The 17346-nt window shown below is 53.5% G+C and overlaps 1 protein-coding gene across 2 annotated transcripts in view; it reads right to left on the bottom strand.

Annotated features, from left to right (window-relative positions):
• Window positions 1-17346, bottom strand: part of GSG1L (GSG1 like) — a 197501-nt gene that overhangs the window by 20265 nt on the left and 159890 nt on the right. For both annotated transcript variants that reach the window (XM_032328342.1, XM_032328343.1), the window contains exons 4-5: window positions 16346-16457; window positions 4858-5025 (exon numbers count right to left, since the gene is read on the bottom strand). In XM_032328342.1, the coding sequence (XP_032184233.1) occupies window positions 4858-5025; window positions 16346-16457 (280 nt within the window). The remainder of the gene's footprint in view (window positions 1-4857; window positions 5026-16345; window positions 16458-17346) is intronic.

Genomic DNA, 17346 nt, shown 5'->3' with positions numbered 1-17346 from the left:
GCCGGTAATTTTTAAATCCTCTGGGGCCGCCAGCCCCCACCCCAGTGCTGTGGGAAGATGAGAGAGATCAGAGACTCCGGTCCAACTCCCACTCATAAATCAAACCGAACTGCTCAGACTTTCCTAAATCCACTTGTGTGCTCCCTCTCTGGGCCTTTGCCCGTGCTGCTGCTTGTGCCTAAGAACGCCTTCTCTCACCCGCTGCCCATCTGGCTGGCGAACGCCGCACGTGCCTCTGGAAACTTGGCTCAAGGGTCTCATCTCTGAAAGCTCTTTTATCCTTCAGCTGCCCTGGGCTGGGCCTGGGCCCTCGGCCTGCCGTCACCTCCAGGAGACCCCACAATGGCACCTTGCCGTGCTCCATAGATCCCGAGGCAAGGCAGGTGATGGGCGAGCCCGGGGGCCTCCCAGGGAGGATGCTGCCGCTCGCTCCAGCCCACCGACACCATGTGAGAGCGGGAGCCCAGTGCAGCCAGACCCTCCGCTTTCTCATGCAAAGCAAAAACCTTGGCGTCTTAAGGCGATTCTGATTCTTAAAACTCAGCCAAAATTTAAACATTTTTAAACCATCAGAGGGACCAAGCAAAGCACGTCTTCGGGCAGGATTCTCCAAGGGCCGCCAGCTTATGGTGTGTGCTGGGCTCCTTTCTCAGGCAGGGAGTGTCTTCCTTGTGCTGTTCAGAGGGAGGTTTCTGGCAGGGGTGTGGGCAGGGAAAGGGGGAGCCCCGGTTTTATAAAGTGAAACTTCACTGCATCATCTCATGTAATCCTCAAAAGAAAACCGTGAGGAAGGGTGCCAGCCCATTTTCCAGCCAGGAAAACAGAGGCTGCAGGAGGGGAAGTGACCCACAGTTAGCAAATTATGGAGTTAAGTTCAACCTGGTCGATTCCTTACGGAGGGCATCCAAGGTTAAATGAGTGCACGCACAGCCAGGCCCAGGAGCAGCCATGGGAAGCCCAGTCCCGCTCTGCACCGTGGGTAACAATGTAATTACTATGAAGAGTTAGTAACACAACTTATTGAGCCCCTGAGCTCCTAGGTGCCGGATCCAGCAGAAACCACAAAGACTGTTGCCCACTTTCTCTGGTGCTGTGCACACAGGAGGCAGGGACAAACCAGGCGGTAAATAGATTAACAAGTTCAGAGAGCGGGACGTCGCAGAGCGAGGCGAAGGCCGGCGATCCGATTCCACAGGCAGGAGGCCACCCAACCTGCTCTTCACCCCTGGAAGCTCCCAGACTTTCGCTCTCCCACGCCGGCGGCTTCCCCCAGGGAGGCAGGGTGGCTGTTCCCTGTGGCTGTGAAACCCTGCCGGGGTCCAATCCAACAGGTCTGGCTCTCCTCCACGAGTTGTTAAAGCAGATCCGAACATTAAGCATTCAGGAAAGCCGGGTCTGCAAATATTTATCTTTCATTCATTCGGCAGCTTCTGACCCTCCCCTCCGAGGCCCCATTAAGACGTCCTCCTTGGGGATGGCAGGCAGGGGACCTGGGGAGCGCTTAATTCCAGACGTTTCTCTAAGCAGCCGCTCAGAGTCAGGAGTAGGCTCCCCAGCCCCCGGTCCGCACGCGTGCACACTGGCCTCCCCGTGCACACACACCCCTGCATTTCAAAACCCCTGAAAACTGTTCAGAATCTGCCCAGTTAGTCCTGAGACCTGCATAGGCTCCCCCCAGAGAAAACTCAAAGAGAAGGGGGTGGCCTGCGGCAGCAGACCAGGCCCTCCCTGCCCCGTCAGCCCCAACAGGGTAGCATCTTGTCCTCAGTCAGGAGCACAGAGGGAGAGGCCTGGTGAAGTGGGCAGCAACAGTGGGCACAGCTGGGAGACCCTGCACCCTCTCCCCAGACACCACACCCACCCTCACACCGTGAGCCCTCAGCGGACTCCGCTCATTCACCCCTGCAAGCCCAACTCCCTCCTCACTGCCGGGCAGAGCCTGCTGACCAGTCTCGAGAGGCCACACGTCACAAGACTGTGGCCTGCTTCAAATCCCAACTCTGGCACTTACCAGCTGTGTGACCTTAGACAAGTCACTTTACCTCTCTGTGCCTTGATTTCACATCTATAAAACGGGAACACAATAGTACCTATGACCTCCCAGAGGCGTGGTGGAATTCACTGAGTCATACCTGGAGCAGAGAGCAGGCACCCAATGTCTGCTGTGGTTATTAATATGGTTATTAGATTCCTAATGCCTAAAATGCCATCTCCTAAGCCAATCGTCTTCATCATTACTAAGCTTTCTATGTCACATCAGCGGCAGAAGCAACAGACTCACAGATAGAAAATGCAGTACTATGCCCAGCACATTACCTGCATTACAAAGTGTGACTTCCCAGGACGCTGACGGCTCTGGGCTCTCCTGCTGGCCGTCAGAGGACACTGGCCCAGACAGGCTTAGTGCCTTGCCCCAAGTCACACAGCAGTGAAGCCACAGAACTCAGCCGTGAACCACGCACTCAGACTGAGGCTTTCCCGAAGTCCCTGCTCCTTCCGCCACCCTCCAACCCCCCAAGGAGGGGAAAACTTAGGCAGGTGAGCCCCTCAGATCTCTCCCCTGGTGTCTGTGGCTACAGTTTTGGGGACACTGGCCAGTGCAGGATTTCAGCCCTGCTGCTGCTGGGCCACTTGCAGACCTGTGCTGGGAGAGATCCATGTGCTCTGAGCTTTGTGGGGAAGTACCAAAAAAAAAAAAAAAAAAAATTAGAACAGCCCAGCTAAGCTGAAATGCTCTCCTTAGAGAGGAAGGGAAATAAAATTTGATGAACCTCTGCATAATGTTCAAGTTATGAACGCGTAAAGTGATATTCTGCACATATGCTGAGAACCAGGCATCTGCCCCCACACGGCCGGGGCCTGAGCTGTTAGGGACTGTTCCAACCAGGGCACTGGCAAACGGCAGCTTCTTGATGATGGGGTTCGGAGAGGTCCTGTCTTCTGCCTCGGTAGGACAAGGCTGCCTGCAGATGCCCCGGGTTCTCTCCTAGCCGAGGGGACAGCTGAGGATGCAGTGATAAGAGATGGCTTTAGACATCGTGCTGTGTATACGGCTGCTGTATATGGTTCCTGAGCACCTCCTGCGGGTCCTGTCCTATGCCAGCCATTGCCACCTTCCTGGTGAGCACACTGTCCCCAGCCGTGGGCAAGGTGGCCCCGTATGCCCAAGGAGTCCAAGCTTTCCAGCCACAGCTGTCTGGCCCCAGACTGGACACCTGATCTGGGACCCTAGCGTCGGGGGGCCAGAAAGCTGCATCTGACTGGTGATGGTGAAGTTTGAGCTCAAAGTGTGTGGGGCAGCCGGGCCTGAGGTCTCCAGGGAGAATTCAGTCGGTTATCCAAAGAAAAATAAAAAAACACCTGCTAGGTGCCTGGCCCAGTTGTAGGGAATAGAGCAGGGAACAAGACCACGAAGCTTGTCCATCCTGGAGCTCACAGCCTGTAAACTCAGACACGAACAGGATACGGTCAGGTTGTGTGGGTGCTCTGAAAACCTGGCTGGAGTGCACGGGGCGAATTTAGACCGACTGATTACGGAAGGCCTCACTGAGCAGCTGAAGTTCAAGCTGAGACCCGAGTCAGCCAGCCAGGTGCGTACTCCAATCAAGGGCATAGCAAGTGCAAAAGGCCTCGAGAGGGGGTGAGCTCACAGTGTTCAAAGCACAGAAAGGAGGCCCACGCGGCACAGGAGAGATGACGGGGTCTGCAGGAGTCAGAGAGAGGTGCCCGTGTGGCCTCTGTCATGTGACTCCTTGGTTTGAAACCTTTCCACTGCCTCAGAGAGTCCAGCTCCTCGATGCTGCCCAGCTCTGCAGTCTCCTTCCCCCTTCCCTCCTCAGACTCTGTTCATCAGTCCTGACAACCTTTCAGTGCGCTACCACTGAAGGGCATTATTGCACATCCAGTCAGCTCCCCTAGAAGCAGACCCTGTGACAAGGATTTGGGCATGCGTAGTTTAGTTAAGAGATGGTCCCAGGAAACATGCTGACTCTCTGCCTGTCTGTCCTTCAGCCATTCTCCACCACCCATCCATGTATGCGCGCACACATGCGTGAATTCATTCATTCATCTATCCTTCCACTCCACCAACCATCCAGCCACCCACCCACCCAACCATCCATCCATTCATCCATCCAACCGCCCACCCACCCAACCATCCATCCATTCATCCATCCAACCGCCCACCCAACCATCCATCCATTCATCCATCCAACCGCCCACCCAACCATCCATCCATACATACCTACACCCATCCGTCCATCTATCCACCCACCCAACCATCCAACCATCCAGCCACCCACCCACCCAAACACACATCCGTACATATACCCAAGCATGCAACCATCCATTCATATATACACGATTGATTGGCCCTTCTTCTATTCCCAACTGGACTCTGAGGACTCAGGGGATCTGATGTAGTCCCTGGCCTTGAGGAGACCTCGTCCTCCAGCAGTGATCAACAATCCCACTGCTGGGTCCCTCTTTCCACTCATTGCTGTAACAGAGCCCAAGAAGAGGATCTTGGTTTGTTCTCGGTATGCCCCTAAAAAGACATGGTTCTCAGAAGCATGGGGCTAATGAGCAAACACTGAGACTCAGTTCTTTCTTCTTGGTTTCTCAGGCTCTGATCACAAGGCAACCTCATACCCCATAAAACACCAAAATATCCCAGAAATGCCAACACAGTGGGGTCCAAACTCTGCCTTACCCAGCCTCTCCCTTCTACCCCACTACACCCCCAGGATGCTTCTGTCCAATCACTCTAGCTTTTGACTGGAGCCCTGTGGCTACTGAGGCCAAACCCTGGGCTTTGGATTCCCAATGATGGCCAGAGGTGACCCCATGTGCACTGACCTCTCCCGGAAGTACTTGATGGCCTCAGGTTCTATGAAGGTCGGCTCCTCCCGGTAGCCCTGCTCAAAGACCTTGCGCTTGTGCCGGAACTCAATGACCGTCTTGGTGTAGGAGTTGAGTGTGGTGACAGAGGCTGCCATGCAGCAGGTAAAGGAGCCCCACGCCAGGCTGCCAAGAGATGAGGAGAGAGGTGCCACAGTAAGGGTGGGCAGGGGACAGGAAACCGCCCCCCACCCCGCGCCAGACATGCATTCACCTTGCACAGCTGCCTTCTCTGGGCCACTCTGGAGCAGGTGCTACTGCCGAGAAGACCAAGATGAGGTCTCCGCCCCACTCAGTCTGTGCACTGTGATGCAGACATGACAGCCTTCATTACTGGGCCACAAGGAAAGAGCGAGACCTTCCATCCACAGGGGCCAGACTCAGGGAAGGTCACCAGAGCACAGGTGGGCCGCAAGGGGTCTTGCAGGATGAGCGAGCGTTTACCAGGGAGAAGGGCATTCCATGAAGAGGGAAGGGCGTGTGCAAAGGCACGGAGGCACGAGGCAGTGAGGAATAGCCCACAGACTGCCGGAGGTCTGAGATGCTGGAGCGCGGGAGAGTGCAATTAGTTGGAGTTGATGATAAAGAAGAAGCGGCGGGGGGGGGGGGGGGGGAGGGACCCTAAAAGCTGGTGTCCATGGTGGGTTAAATTACCTCTGTTCATGTTTGACCTTGGGCAAGATGCTTAACCCCCCCGCCCCTTACTCCTCACATCATTTTAATGGATGTAGCAACAGCACCAACTCACAACGTTGTTGTAAGGACTGAAGGAGATGGGCCGTCCAAAACACCTCAGACTGTGCCTGGTGCATAGAGCAGGCACTCAAAAGAAGTTCGCTGTCCTTACTACCACCAGCAGCTTCAACATTCTTCCTGCCCCTTCTGTCTGGCTTCATTTCCAAACTCTCCCTCTGCGAGATTAAGCTATCATGACCGTGTGGCACTCTTCACCCTTCCTCCAAGCACTGCCGGCAATTCTTGGCTGCGCTCACCTGACGTGGATGTGGGGCCAGCCAGAGCTGACAGCGGGAAAGAAGGGAAGGAGGTGTGGACCTAGCAGATCAGGGACCAGGCGCTGGTCTTTTCTGACCCGCTGTCCGTTCTAGACGTGGCCTCCCGCCTAGTTCCTCTGACCAGGACGGGGCAGTAACATTTAGAATCAGGAGCGGGGACCTGCCTGACTCCCGTTAGTTACACCCAGCCGGGTCTCCGCGTCCATGCTCTCCAGTCCCTGCCCGGATGACGGGTTTCCTCCCAATCGAGGCTCAGTGCTGCCTGCCTGTCTCACAGCATCCAACCTCCTCTTCTGCCAGCCGTCCGCTGGGTCTCTCAACATCACCGCCAATCCATTCCTCAAGGCCAGGGCAGCCCACCTGCCACACGCACTGCTCTGCTTTTTATCAGCCCCAGGCCACCCAGAAGGAAAGCAAGGGGAAGTGGGAGGATTCATCCTGTCTCCCAGGGATGCCCGATCATCACCTGTCCCTTATCACCAAAACTGCTAATGGATTCCTTGTTCCTTCGTGATAAGGAGCAAATGTAGACCTCCCAGAAGCTCTCCAGTATCGATGGCAGACAGCCATGGGCTCCACCTGGTCCGTCTTAGAGCAGCCCTGTCCGTCAAAGAGTCTGGGAGGTCACCCTGCCCTCCATGTTCACAGACGGTTGGATAAGGGCTGAGCATCTGACCAAAGTTGATCCAGTCAGATACTCTGCCGTCTCAGCAATGAAACTCAAGACCAGCTCAAAGTGGGATGGGTGTTTGAACTACAGAGGTGGAAATTCAGAACAGGAGGCTGGAGAACAAAGAAGCGGGCCTTTCCTGGGATTCCCCGACACCCAGGTTGGTTTGGCCTGACCAGTAACCGTTCTGTTAAGGGACCCGTGCTTCCCTTCTCTCAGGCCACACGGTTTGCGTGGAGCTGGCCTCATCCCCAAACTTTAGGGTGATTGCATGGCCAATACCTGGCCAATGAGAGCATCACTTCCCTCTGGCCACAGTCATTGGTTCACGGATGGGCGTGTGACACCCAAGTCAGGCTGATGAGACTCCATCCCGGGACTCTCGGTCCTATCTCTCCCGGGGTGCCAAGCTGGTGGGATTTGAGCCTGGAGCTGCTAGGAACTGTCTTGCCACCATGCAACCTGCTAAGGAGGCTGACTCTTAGCAGAGCCTTGAAAAAAGATCCAGGTCCCTGCGCTGAAGCCATTATCCCTGGACTTTTCAGTTATGGGAGCCCAAACTCCTTTATCGGATTTTTTTCTTTCTCTAAGCCAGTCTGAATGGGGTGTCTGTCATCAGCAACCCAAGTTCCTGCACAATTGCTTTCTATAAATTCCCTATTTTACATGGCTTAGTTTTAAAAGTGAATTTCGAGTCTTTAGGATCAGGGAGCTTATCTAGGAGCGGGTCCAGCTTCCAAGTCTGGTTACCCGACGAGGGGAGGAGCTTCTCTCCCTGTCACACACCCCTGTTCAGTTTCATGTCAGGCCTCACCACACCCTGTAATTCTCCTGTAGCTTTTCTTCCTATTATTTATTATTCTTTGTTCTTAAATGAAACTTTCTATTTTGGGATAATTATAGATTCACAGGCAGTTGTAAGAAATAACACAGACAGTTCCACGTACCCTGTACCCAGTTTTCCTCAATGGTAACGTCTTGCGGATACAGTCAGTCCCCAGCCGGCATATCGACACCAATAGTCAAGATACAGACCGTCTCCATTCACCACAATCCTGTTCCCATTTTACAGCCACACCCCCTCCCCTCCCAACCTCTAGCAACCAGTAATCAGCTCTTCATTTCTCTTACTTTGTCATTTTAAGAATGTTGCATAAATGGAATCACACAGCCCGTATTTTGGGGATCGGCTTTTAGCACTCAGTATACTTCTCTGGAGAGTCATCCCAATTTCTGCACCAACCATGTGTGCCCTTAGATCAGGCAGTTTCTCCACATCTGCACCAGCATGTCATGTTGTCGCTTTTTTTTTTTTTCTTTGAGCGATTCTGTTAGCTGTGTAGTAACACCTCATTGTGGTTTTCATTTGCATTTTCCTAATGGCTAATGGTGCTGAACATCTTTTCTCTTGCTTACTTGCCATCTGTTTATTCTCTTTGGCAAAATATCTGTTCATGTTCTTCTGCCCACTTTCTAATCAGATTGTTTGGACGCTGTTGTTGTTTACAGTTGAGTTGGGAGTGTTTGTATGGATCCTAAATACGGGGCCTTTGTGTGAGAGGTGGCTTACAAATGTTTTCCTCGGTCGCTTGTCTTTCCAACCACAGGTCTGTCACAGAGCAAGTGTTTCATTTTGCTGACATGCAAGGTATCAAATTTTCCATTTATGTTTTTGATCCATTTGATATCAAATCTAAGACCTCTGTGCCTATGTCTAGATCCCAAAGGTTTTCTATTTTTTTCCCTAAAAATTTTAGAGTCTTACCATTTGTATTTAGGTCCCTAAACCATTTTGAGTTAATTTTGATACCAGGCATGGAGTTTAGATCAAGATTGATTTTTTTTTTCCTTTTGTCTCTGTATGTCCAATAATTCCAGCCACCATTTGTTGAAAAGGCTACTCCCCTCTCCACGGAATGGATTTGCATCTTTGTCAAATGATCAGTTAGGCCCATTTGTGTGGGTCTGTTTCTGGGTTCCTTCTTCTGTCCCATTGATCTCTGTGTATCCCTCCCCCGACCACACAGCCTAGACTACTGTAACTACATATTAAATCTTGAAATTGGATAGACTAATTCCTCCCACTTCGAGTCTTCTCAAAATTGTTTTAGCTATTCTAGTTCCTTTGCCTTTCCTAATAAATTCCAGAATAATCTTGTCTATACCTACAAGAAATCTTGCTGAGATTTTAATAGGAATTGCATGAGGAGAACTGACTGTCCCTGGGGGCAGGGGTCCTGGCTCCCTGTGTGACCTCCACTGCCGCTCGGGGATGGGTGGGGTTTGTTACAATTCCAGAAAAGTGACAGTCGCGGCTCCCTGCTCTGCTCTCACCGCAGCCGGTGACGTGCCTCATGACAGCCTGATGAAGGGAATCTAAGCTTGGCGCGAGTGGGGGCGTCCATCCACAGCCGTTGGTTTGTTCGTGGTTTGTTTTCTGGGATGTGTGACTGTCGAGAGCAGTTATTGCTAAGTTTTCTGTCTTGGTAGGCTGCCCCTTTCCTGGTCTTTTGGCTACAGAAAGCAGACTTTTGGTGCGTTTGCGTGTGTGTGTGTGTGTGTGTGTGTGTGCGCCCGCGCGTATGCACCTGCACGTACACGGGCATCTTTGGCATTGCCGGGTTGCTGACTTCTTCATTTCCAGCCTGGGATGCGCTGGACAGGAAGTCCTCGCCGGTGTCCTGTCTCTTGGTCCCAGGTCAGCCGACTGTCTTCTCTCGACCAGCCCCTTGTTACGCTGGCCTTATGTCTCGTGTTCCAGGATCTTAGGTGTCTTTAGCAGGAAGAATAGGGAGACGTAGGTCTATTCCATCTTTCCAGAAGGGGCAGCCTTGCTTATTTGGGCTTTGATCATCTTCCCACCCACACCAGAACTTCAGCTTCATGAAAACAGAAGCTTTGTTTTGTTCACTGCTCTATCCTTAGCACCTAGAACTGTGCCTGGCACATAGGAGGTGCCCAGTAAATATTGGTAGAACGAAGAGATACAGATACGACCCAAACAGACTGAACGAACAGATATAAAACCACTGCACTGGTTTTCACGTGGGTGGGGGGCATGGGCTGCATCCACGAGTCTCCATCCTCCTCGCTGGGCCTCACCCCCGCAGCCCTCCGGGTCCCCACGCATGGCACCGTTTGAAAACCTTGGGACAAGTTTGCCGCTCGCACTTCTGAGTGGGTGCAGTGAGGTACGTGGGTGGTTGGCCTGGTTTTGGGAGCCGAGAGCAGAGTGGACACTGTGGGGGAGGAGAGGGGAGGGTGATGGGCTGGACAGAGAGGCTGTCAACCTCTTGGTGCTCTGGGAGCTGCAGGGCAGGCCAGGGCGGATGCTGGGGCCAGATCCGGGGATGAATAGAAGCCCTGCTCCGTGGGAAGACTGTTACCCCCAAGGGAGGCAGCCCTAGTCCTCATTAGGATGGATGGACAGAGAATCAGAGTGCAAGACAGGACACAGATGCTTGGTCTAGGCCACGCTCAGGGCCCCACAGCTGAGGGCCGCAGAGCTGACAGTGGCAGGTTCTGGGGGCCCAGCCAGTTCAGCCACGGCCAGCAGGCGTCCCCTCCCTGGTCGTAGAGGAAGGGAGGCCAGAGCCCCCTGCTTTGGGGGACGTGAGAAAGAGAGAGAGCTTCCAGCTTCCTGCTGAGCACTCTCTCGGTCTCCCAGCGGTGACAGTGGTGACAGCAAACACACCCTCTCCAGGGGCTCTGTGGGGCCAAGGTCCTTCGATGGTCACGGCAGCAGAAAGGCCAGCTAAGGCCTGCAGAGAGGGCAGGCCAGCCCTCGGGCCCCAAGAGAGGGAAGAGGCCAGCCGTCTGTTTCCGCAGGGTCGCGGAGATTAGAGGGCGTAAGGCAAAGAAAAGAGGGTAGCGGCCAGGCCATCCGCTTCTGGAGACTGGGTCTCGGGGCGAACAGAGAGGCATCCCTGCCTCAACCCGGTCCTGGCCCAACCTGCTACTCTGCTGTGTGACCTGTGCCAAACTGCTTAACCTCTCTGGGCTTCTAGCTCTTGTGAAGCTACAACTCTGTGATGCTCTTCTACCCGCAGTCTGCAGGCAGAACGCCCAGGACTGGGGTTTCGCTGTGCGCGTTGTGGCAGGACGGGGGCTTTCTAAAATCTTGCTCCATTTTGATCAAATTCGAAGCAGAAGGACAAAGCGACTAGTTTGCCACGCTCCCGTCATCACCAGGACAACTGCCATGCTGCCCTTCCCCGCGGGGGCCACCATGCAGATTCGGTGGTTGGTGATGCCGGGAAAGCGCAAGGCGGCAGGGAGGGGCAGGGATGGGGGTGACCCGGGGAGCAGATGCCCCATGGAAAGGGACAGTCACCACGCAACTCCAGCTCCCGGTGCATGTGGCAAGGCCAGTTTGGCAAGGACATAGCTTCTGATAGGAGCCCCAAACTTGGATTTTTACGTAAAATGTTCACCTTTTTAGATGTTAAAAACAAATACGTCTGTTATTTTTTTAAAAAACACTGTAATTTTTAATAGGTTTTTTTCCCCCTAGATTTGTGCGTATGTGTGTGTGAGAGAGAGAACGCAAGCGTGAGCAGGGGGACCGACGGGGAGGGAGAAGCAGATCCCCACTGAGCAGGGAGCCCGGTGTGGTCCTTGATTCCAGGACCTTGGGACCCTGATCAGAGCCCAAGGCAGATGCTTAACCAACTGAGCCACCAAGTCGCCTGAATCCATCTCTTATCTAACACCGTGGCAGGCGACACAACACATCTAGGGGCTGGTCTCAGCCCCAGCCCGGGGCTATGCACAGTTTGCAGCCCCTGGGCTCACTGGGCGTTCTGGGCCTTTGCTCTCTCTGAGGCTGCGTCCTGGTCCCTGAACTGGGCCTGGTAACCCGTCTGTGGGAGTTAGCACGGCAGGACCAGACAGCTTGGGGACCTGAGACACAGAGCTGGGGAAGGAAAAAAAAAAAAAAGAAAAAAAAGCCAGGCAGAAGGTGGGGAGGGGCCTCCAATGGGGTTCCGAGGCTTAGGGCCAAAGGGACAGGAGGGCACCCCCCTCCGGGGCAGCTGGAGCCCAGGGCACAGACGGCAAGGGGCTGCCTGCACACCCACAGGGTGTCACTGTGTGGACATTCGGGGCATGTGCCTCCCAGCAAGTGAGAGCAGCATTAGCAAAGGCTCAATGTCATTGTTACCACTTAGAATCACTGCCACTTAGGAGCACTCGCTGTGTACCAAGCGCTTTAAGAGCTCGGTACACATAGTCCCTCCAACAACCCTATGAAACACACATTACTATTATCCACTCCAGAGGTGGACAGACTGAGAGGCGGCTGCTTCCCTCGAACAGCAGCATTCATGGAGCACAACCTCTGTGCTAAGCACCGCACTGCCCCTTTCCACCCGGTCCCCATCATAGCTCCTCCCGAGATGCCCCTGCCTGGAGCCTCCCCTCCTAAGGTTCATGCTTTTCGAGGCCCCTTCGCCTTGAATCTGGCCCCATCACTAGCTCTCGACCAAGAGAATGCACCAGAAGTGACAGAGTGACTTCCGAGGCAAGGTCATAAAATAAACTCGTAGCGTCTGCTCAGATCTCTTGGAATCTTTGCTCCCCACAAGAAGCCGCGCCCGCTGACAGCCTCGCTGAGCCCCCAGCCCCCAGCCGGCACCCACAGCCGGTGCTGGGAGGGGCCAGCTTGGACACCCTCCCTGGCCACGCCCCAGATGATGTCATCGTGGCCAGCGACCCACTGGAGCGTCACGCGAGACCCTGAGCAAGGATGACCTAGCTAAGCCCGGTCAACCCACTAAACCGTAAGAAACAAGAACCCATTTTTATTTTCGGGTAAGGTGTCTAGATGAAGAGATACAGGACACGCTACTTGCAGGGACCCCACAAGGAGAAACTCAGGCCAGCCCCATTTTACAGATGAGGATACTGAGGCACGGGGAGGCTGAGTGACCTGGGGCGCGTCCACAGCCAGTGAGGGTCAGAGTGGGGGCTCTGCTCCCGTGCGCTCTGATTCCTCTGGCCTCGACCACGCCTCCACACTGTCAGCCTGCAGGGGTCCGGCCGTGCATGTCAGCGGAAGGTTTGAACCAGGCTGTCTGATTCCCAAGCAAGGAGCCTTCCCCTCCCTGTGCACGTGTCTCTCCGGGAAGCTGGTGCCCAACATCAGCTGAGCATCTCCCATCCCCCGCCTGCCAAGCCCCCGAGGCCTACCTGGCTCTGCTGGGTGGGGAGACAGAGGCCGGAGCTGTCTGGCCTCCGAGAGGGTCTCCTCTCTTGTGCCTGGGGTGGGGGCGGGGTGGGGGGGCAGGGACCAGAATTTTGACAAATGGCCTCACACATATTAAACAAGAGAAATGACACTGCACAGCCCTGGCGAGGCCCCAGAAGTAAGGGATGAAAAATGGGGCTGATCCATCTTGCAGGCCTCGGTGACAAGAAGAAATGGATCAGCCCCAACAGGGGCCGCACGTTGGGCCCCGGCCTTAAAGAAGTCAAATGAGAATGAGGCCAGCCCCGAGGGAGAAGGGAGGGCAGGAGGCCCGGCTTTCAGGGAAAGAAAGGTTCCCCTGGCTGACACAGCAGACTGGGTTTTGGATGCTAAGTGCCAGGATGGAGAGCTAGAGGCTTCTAGAGAGCCTCCTGTGGGAGGAGGGGCTCAGAATCCTATTACCACTGAAGGCTGTGGGACCCTGGGTGAGTGACCCAACCTTTCTGAGCCCTGGTTTCTATACACGCAACATGCGGGTTTTGCATATGATAACTGCATATCAGTAACAGTAATATTAGAAGGGCTGGTGTCTGGGGTGTCTGGGTGGCTCCGTCTGTTAAGGACCGGACTCTTGATGGCGGCTCAGGTCATGATCTCAGGTTCATGAGATCAAGCGCCACACTGGGCTCCACACTCATGCTCGGCGTGAGTCGGCTTGAGATCCTCTTTCTCCCTCTTTCTCTGCTCTTCCCCCTATTTGTGTGCTTTCTAAACAAATAAATAAAATCTTTTTTTAAAAAAAAGTGTTGGTACCGGGTGCCTGGGTGGCTCAGTGGGTTAAAGCCTCTGCCTTCAGCTCAGGTCATGATCCCAGGGTCCTGGGATCGAGCCCCACATCAGGCTCTCTGCTCCGCGGGGAGCCTGCTTCCTCCTCTCTCTGCCTGCCTCTCTGTTTACTTGTGATCTCTCTCTGTCAAATAAATAAATAAAATCATTAAAAAAAATTAAAAAATTAAAAAAGGGTTGGTAAACACTTTTAAAGAAGAGCGCTTGCCATATGTGAAACCGGGTGCTAAGCCCGTCTATAAACCGTCTTTGTGTCATCCTAGTCTCAGAGAGGCAGAATACAGAGGTTGAAGGTGTGGGCTCCAAGGCCAGGCCACCTGCGTTCAGATCCCAGCTCTGCCACTCAGCACCAGCTGGCCTGGAGAGCTGACTTAAGTTCCCTGTGCCTCCGTTCCCTCTCCACAAAGTACACAACCCAGAGCTTTGTTAGAATGATGACACGGCAGGGCCCGGTACACGGCAGAGACTATTACACACGTGCTCCGCACTCAAAAACGTTGATCCCTTTCCTTTGTCCCTTCTCTAGTTCCGATGACCAGCTTCCAAGGTCAAGAGCTTGGGCAAGAATGACCATAAGGAGGGAAGCACTGGGCGACAGGGAGCCAGAGCCTTAGCTGGTTTCCCTGCGCTGCTTCCACTTCGAGGGATCGGGGGTGGTGTGGGACGGTCCAGGTCCCTTTAAGGCACGTGTCTTTGCAGGGGGTGGAGCCCAGCAGAGTAGGAGGGGCACAAACCAGCAGCAGTGCCCACAGCTCTGGAAGGGGTTCTTTCTGACTTGGAGGTCTTCCTGCGCCACTCTGACCACCTTCCTCCAAAGTCTCTGTACCTGCTGACCCCCCCGGCCAGCACACTAGCTTATCCCCTCTTCCACTAGCCTGCCTGACCATATATTGTTCCCAGAGGACCCTCTCTGCCTGGGGCTGGGTCTGCAAGCCCTCCTCCGTGATCCCACGGCGGTCTGTGAACCGCCCCCCACCCCACCATCCACAGGATAGCTTATTTACTTGTCTCCATTGCCTGTTACAACAGTGTCTTGACCACTGCTGTACCCCCAGTACCTAGGAGAGCGGCTGCCCCCAAGTAAGCATGTGGTAAGCGCCTGTAAAATGACTAAGTAGATAAATGGTCCCCAAGCACCAGAATGGTCCAGATCTGCAGACCCCAAACATGTGTGGTTGCTCTTTCCAGCATGCATCCCATCTGATAACCCCACCCCACCCCCAACTTTCCCTTAGGGGACGCCCTTCCTCCTCTTTTGACCAACAATTTGGGTGGGGTCAATCTCTCCTCCTTGACCTTGTGACTCGGGCCAGACGAATTAGAGCAGCCCCCAATCTCCTTGGGGTCTAAATCATTGGTCCTGGGATGGACACATGACTTAAGCCAATCCAGTGAAAGCCATTACCAGGATGTTGGCTGGAAATCCTGGAAAGAAGCCCCATCTCTCTGCTGGTGTTCCCACATTTGTAAAATGTTAGTCTAGAGCTGGGTTTGATGAGTTTGCTTAGGAAAAAGCTTGCTTAGGGAAAAGCTGCTTGTGAATGAAGCCAACCAACACAAAGGGAACAGAGATAGGAAAATGGGGAGGGGAGACCGTCTAAACTCCTGATGAATCATCTGATCACCTGGATCCAGCTGTGCCTGAAGCAGACACTTCTGGTAGTGTCTGGTAGCTCACCCAGCATCCATTCCACCCACTCACCATTTGCAAGTTTTCGGTTTATTCCTCACTCCAGAGGTGAGTGTGGGCAAGCTGAGCCAATAAGGTCATGACATTCCCTCAGCTGCGGTGATGATTCAAGAGAGAGGAAATGACCTAAATTGGGCCCAGCAGAGGAAGGCTTGGGACTTTAGTCAATGTTGGGGAATGTATGTGGAGGAAGAAGCACCAGCTTCAGGAACGGCTTTCTCACCACCAGAAGGGAAGCCCACCCAGGGACAGGGTTCACATGTGCGGACCATCACAGAGGAAGAGCAGTCAGTCCTGATGATGTCAGAGACTCTGGATCAAACGCACCCTGAAGTCCATAACACAGATGCACCTTCCACTTACAGGAACCAGCGTATTTCCATATTGCTTGGAGTAGATTTTTCTGTTACAACACGAGGCACCTTAACTGTTCCTCCCAGACTTTTCTCTAATACACATTCTGTGTTTACACATACACAGGAGTCTATCGCTGATCCTGCCTTTCTTTGGCACACCCAGCTTATCAGACCTCCCGGGGCTCCCGCCACTTGCCAGCTCCCATCCCCACCTTCCCAGAGCGGCCTGTGTGGCATGGTCGGCAAACTTTTTCTGTAGAGGGCCAGGTAGTAAATACTTCAGGCCTGCGGGCCGCTGACTGTCGGTAGCAACCACAATCCCGTTGTTGTAGCCGGAAAGCAGCCAGACAACACATAAATGTTAAGTGTGGCTCTGTCCCCGTAAAACTTGATTGACGGACACTGAAATGTGAATTTCGTGTAATGTTCACAGGCCACAAGATGTTATTCTTTTGATTTATTTTCCAGCATCTTGCATGTAAAAACCATCCTTAAGTCAAAGGCTGTGGAAAAACAGGTTGTGGGCCTGATTTAGCCCGTGGGTCATAGTTTGCAACCCCAGCTGTAGGGTCTCAAAGTGCCTTTGGACTCCCCGCTAGCTACCTTTGCCCTCGTCTGCTCTTCTCCCCCGAGCTGGGCCAAGCTGCTGAAGTCCCAGCAAGGCTGAAGGTCAAAGCCACTTACCAGAACGACCACCCGTAGTCCCAGGAGTGGGGTCTCCAGTCTTCAGGGCCAAGACTCACAGTGACCTGGAATACTTGTGTGTACATCATGTGGGCTACCATTCCCAGGAGGCCTGTGGGGGGAGCAGAACAAGGCGTCAGGAGGCCAGGTGGGGCTCTGTCCCCTTTGTCCCATGGACCTCTTAGTATTGGGGGACAGCCTGGAAGAAGGGCCGTCGGCAGGACTGGAGCAGGAAGCAAGAGGGGGGCGGTTTTCTCAGCCGGCCAAGGAGCTTGAGCTTGAGTGAGAGGGCAAAAGGCAGGCCTGGGGAGATTAAACAAGGGAGACCCAGAGTTAGCTCTGGGCATAGGTGGACACACTTTTTCTGTTAAGTACCAGATAATATAGATACTTAAGGCTCTGGGATCCACGCGATGTCTGTTGCAACTACTTCTCCACTGCTGTAGCCCAAAAGAGCCATAGACAATACACACATGGATGAGTATGGCTGTGTACCAATAAAACTTTATTTACAAAAACAAGCGCTGGGCCGGATTTCACCCGTGGGCTATATAGTTCGCTGATGCCTGCAAACTGTAAGGTCATTTGGTCATTTGGGAGAAGGAGCCTAGGGGGTATTTTTCAAACTGTAGGTCTGGACTCATTAGACTAGTGGGTCATGAAATCACCTTCACTGATTGCCAGCGGTAAAAAAAAAAAAAAAAAAAAAGAGAGAAAGAGAGAAAGAAAGAAAGAAAGAAAGAAAGGCAACAAGAATGGAATAGAATAGACATGCCCAATACCATCAAGCTTAGCAAGAGTGAATATTATTTTGTGAATCTTTTTGGTTCTACGCGTACGTCCATGTGTGTGGTGACTGAAACATGAAATGTTTTTCTGTGGTTCACGGGTCAAAAATCTTTGAGCCCGCTGGCTGGGATTCCCACGGATCTGAGTGGGAATCCGCTTCCCCCACATTTTCTCCATGGAGAGCTGGGCAAAGCTTCCCTCTTTGAGCTTTG

The sequence above is a fragment of the Mustela erminea genome, chromosome 20, assembly GCF_009829155.1.
Source record: "Mustela erminea isolate mMusErm1 chromosome 20, mMusErm1.Pri, whole genome shotgun sequence".
Lineage (NCBI taxonomy): Eukaryota > Metazoa > Chordata > Mammalia > Carnivora > Mustelidae > Mustela > Mustela erminea.
The sequence above is the reverse complement of the archived record's forward strand: the minus strand, read 5'-3'. Positions and strand labels throughout refer to the sequence as shown.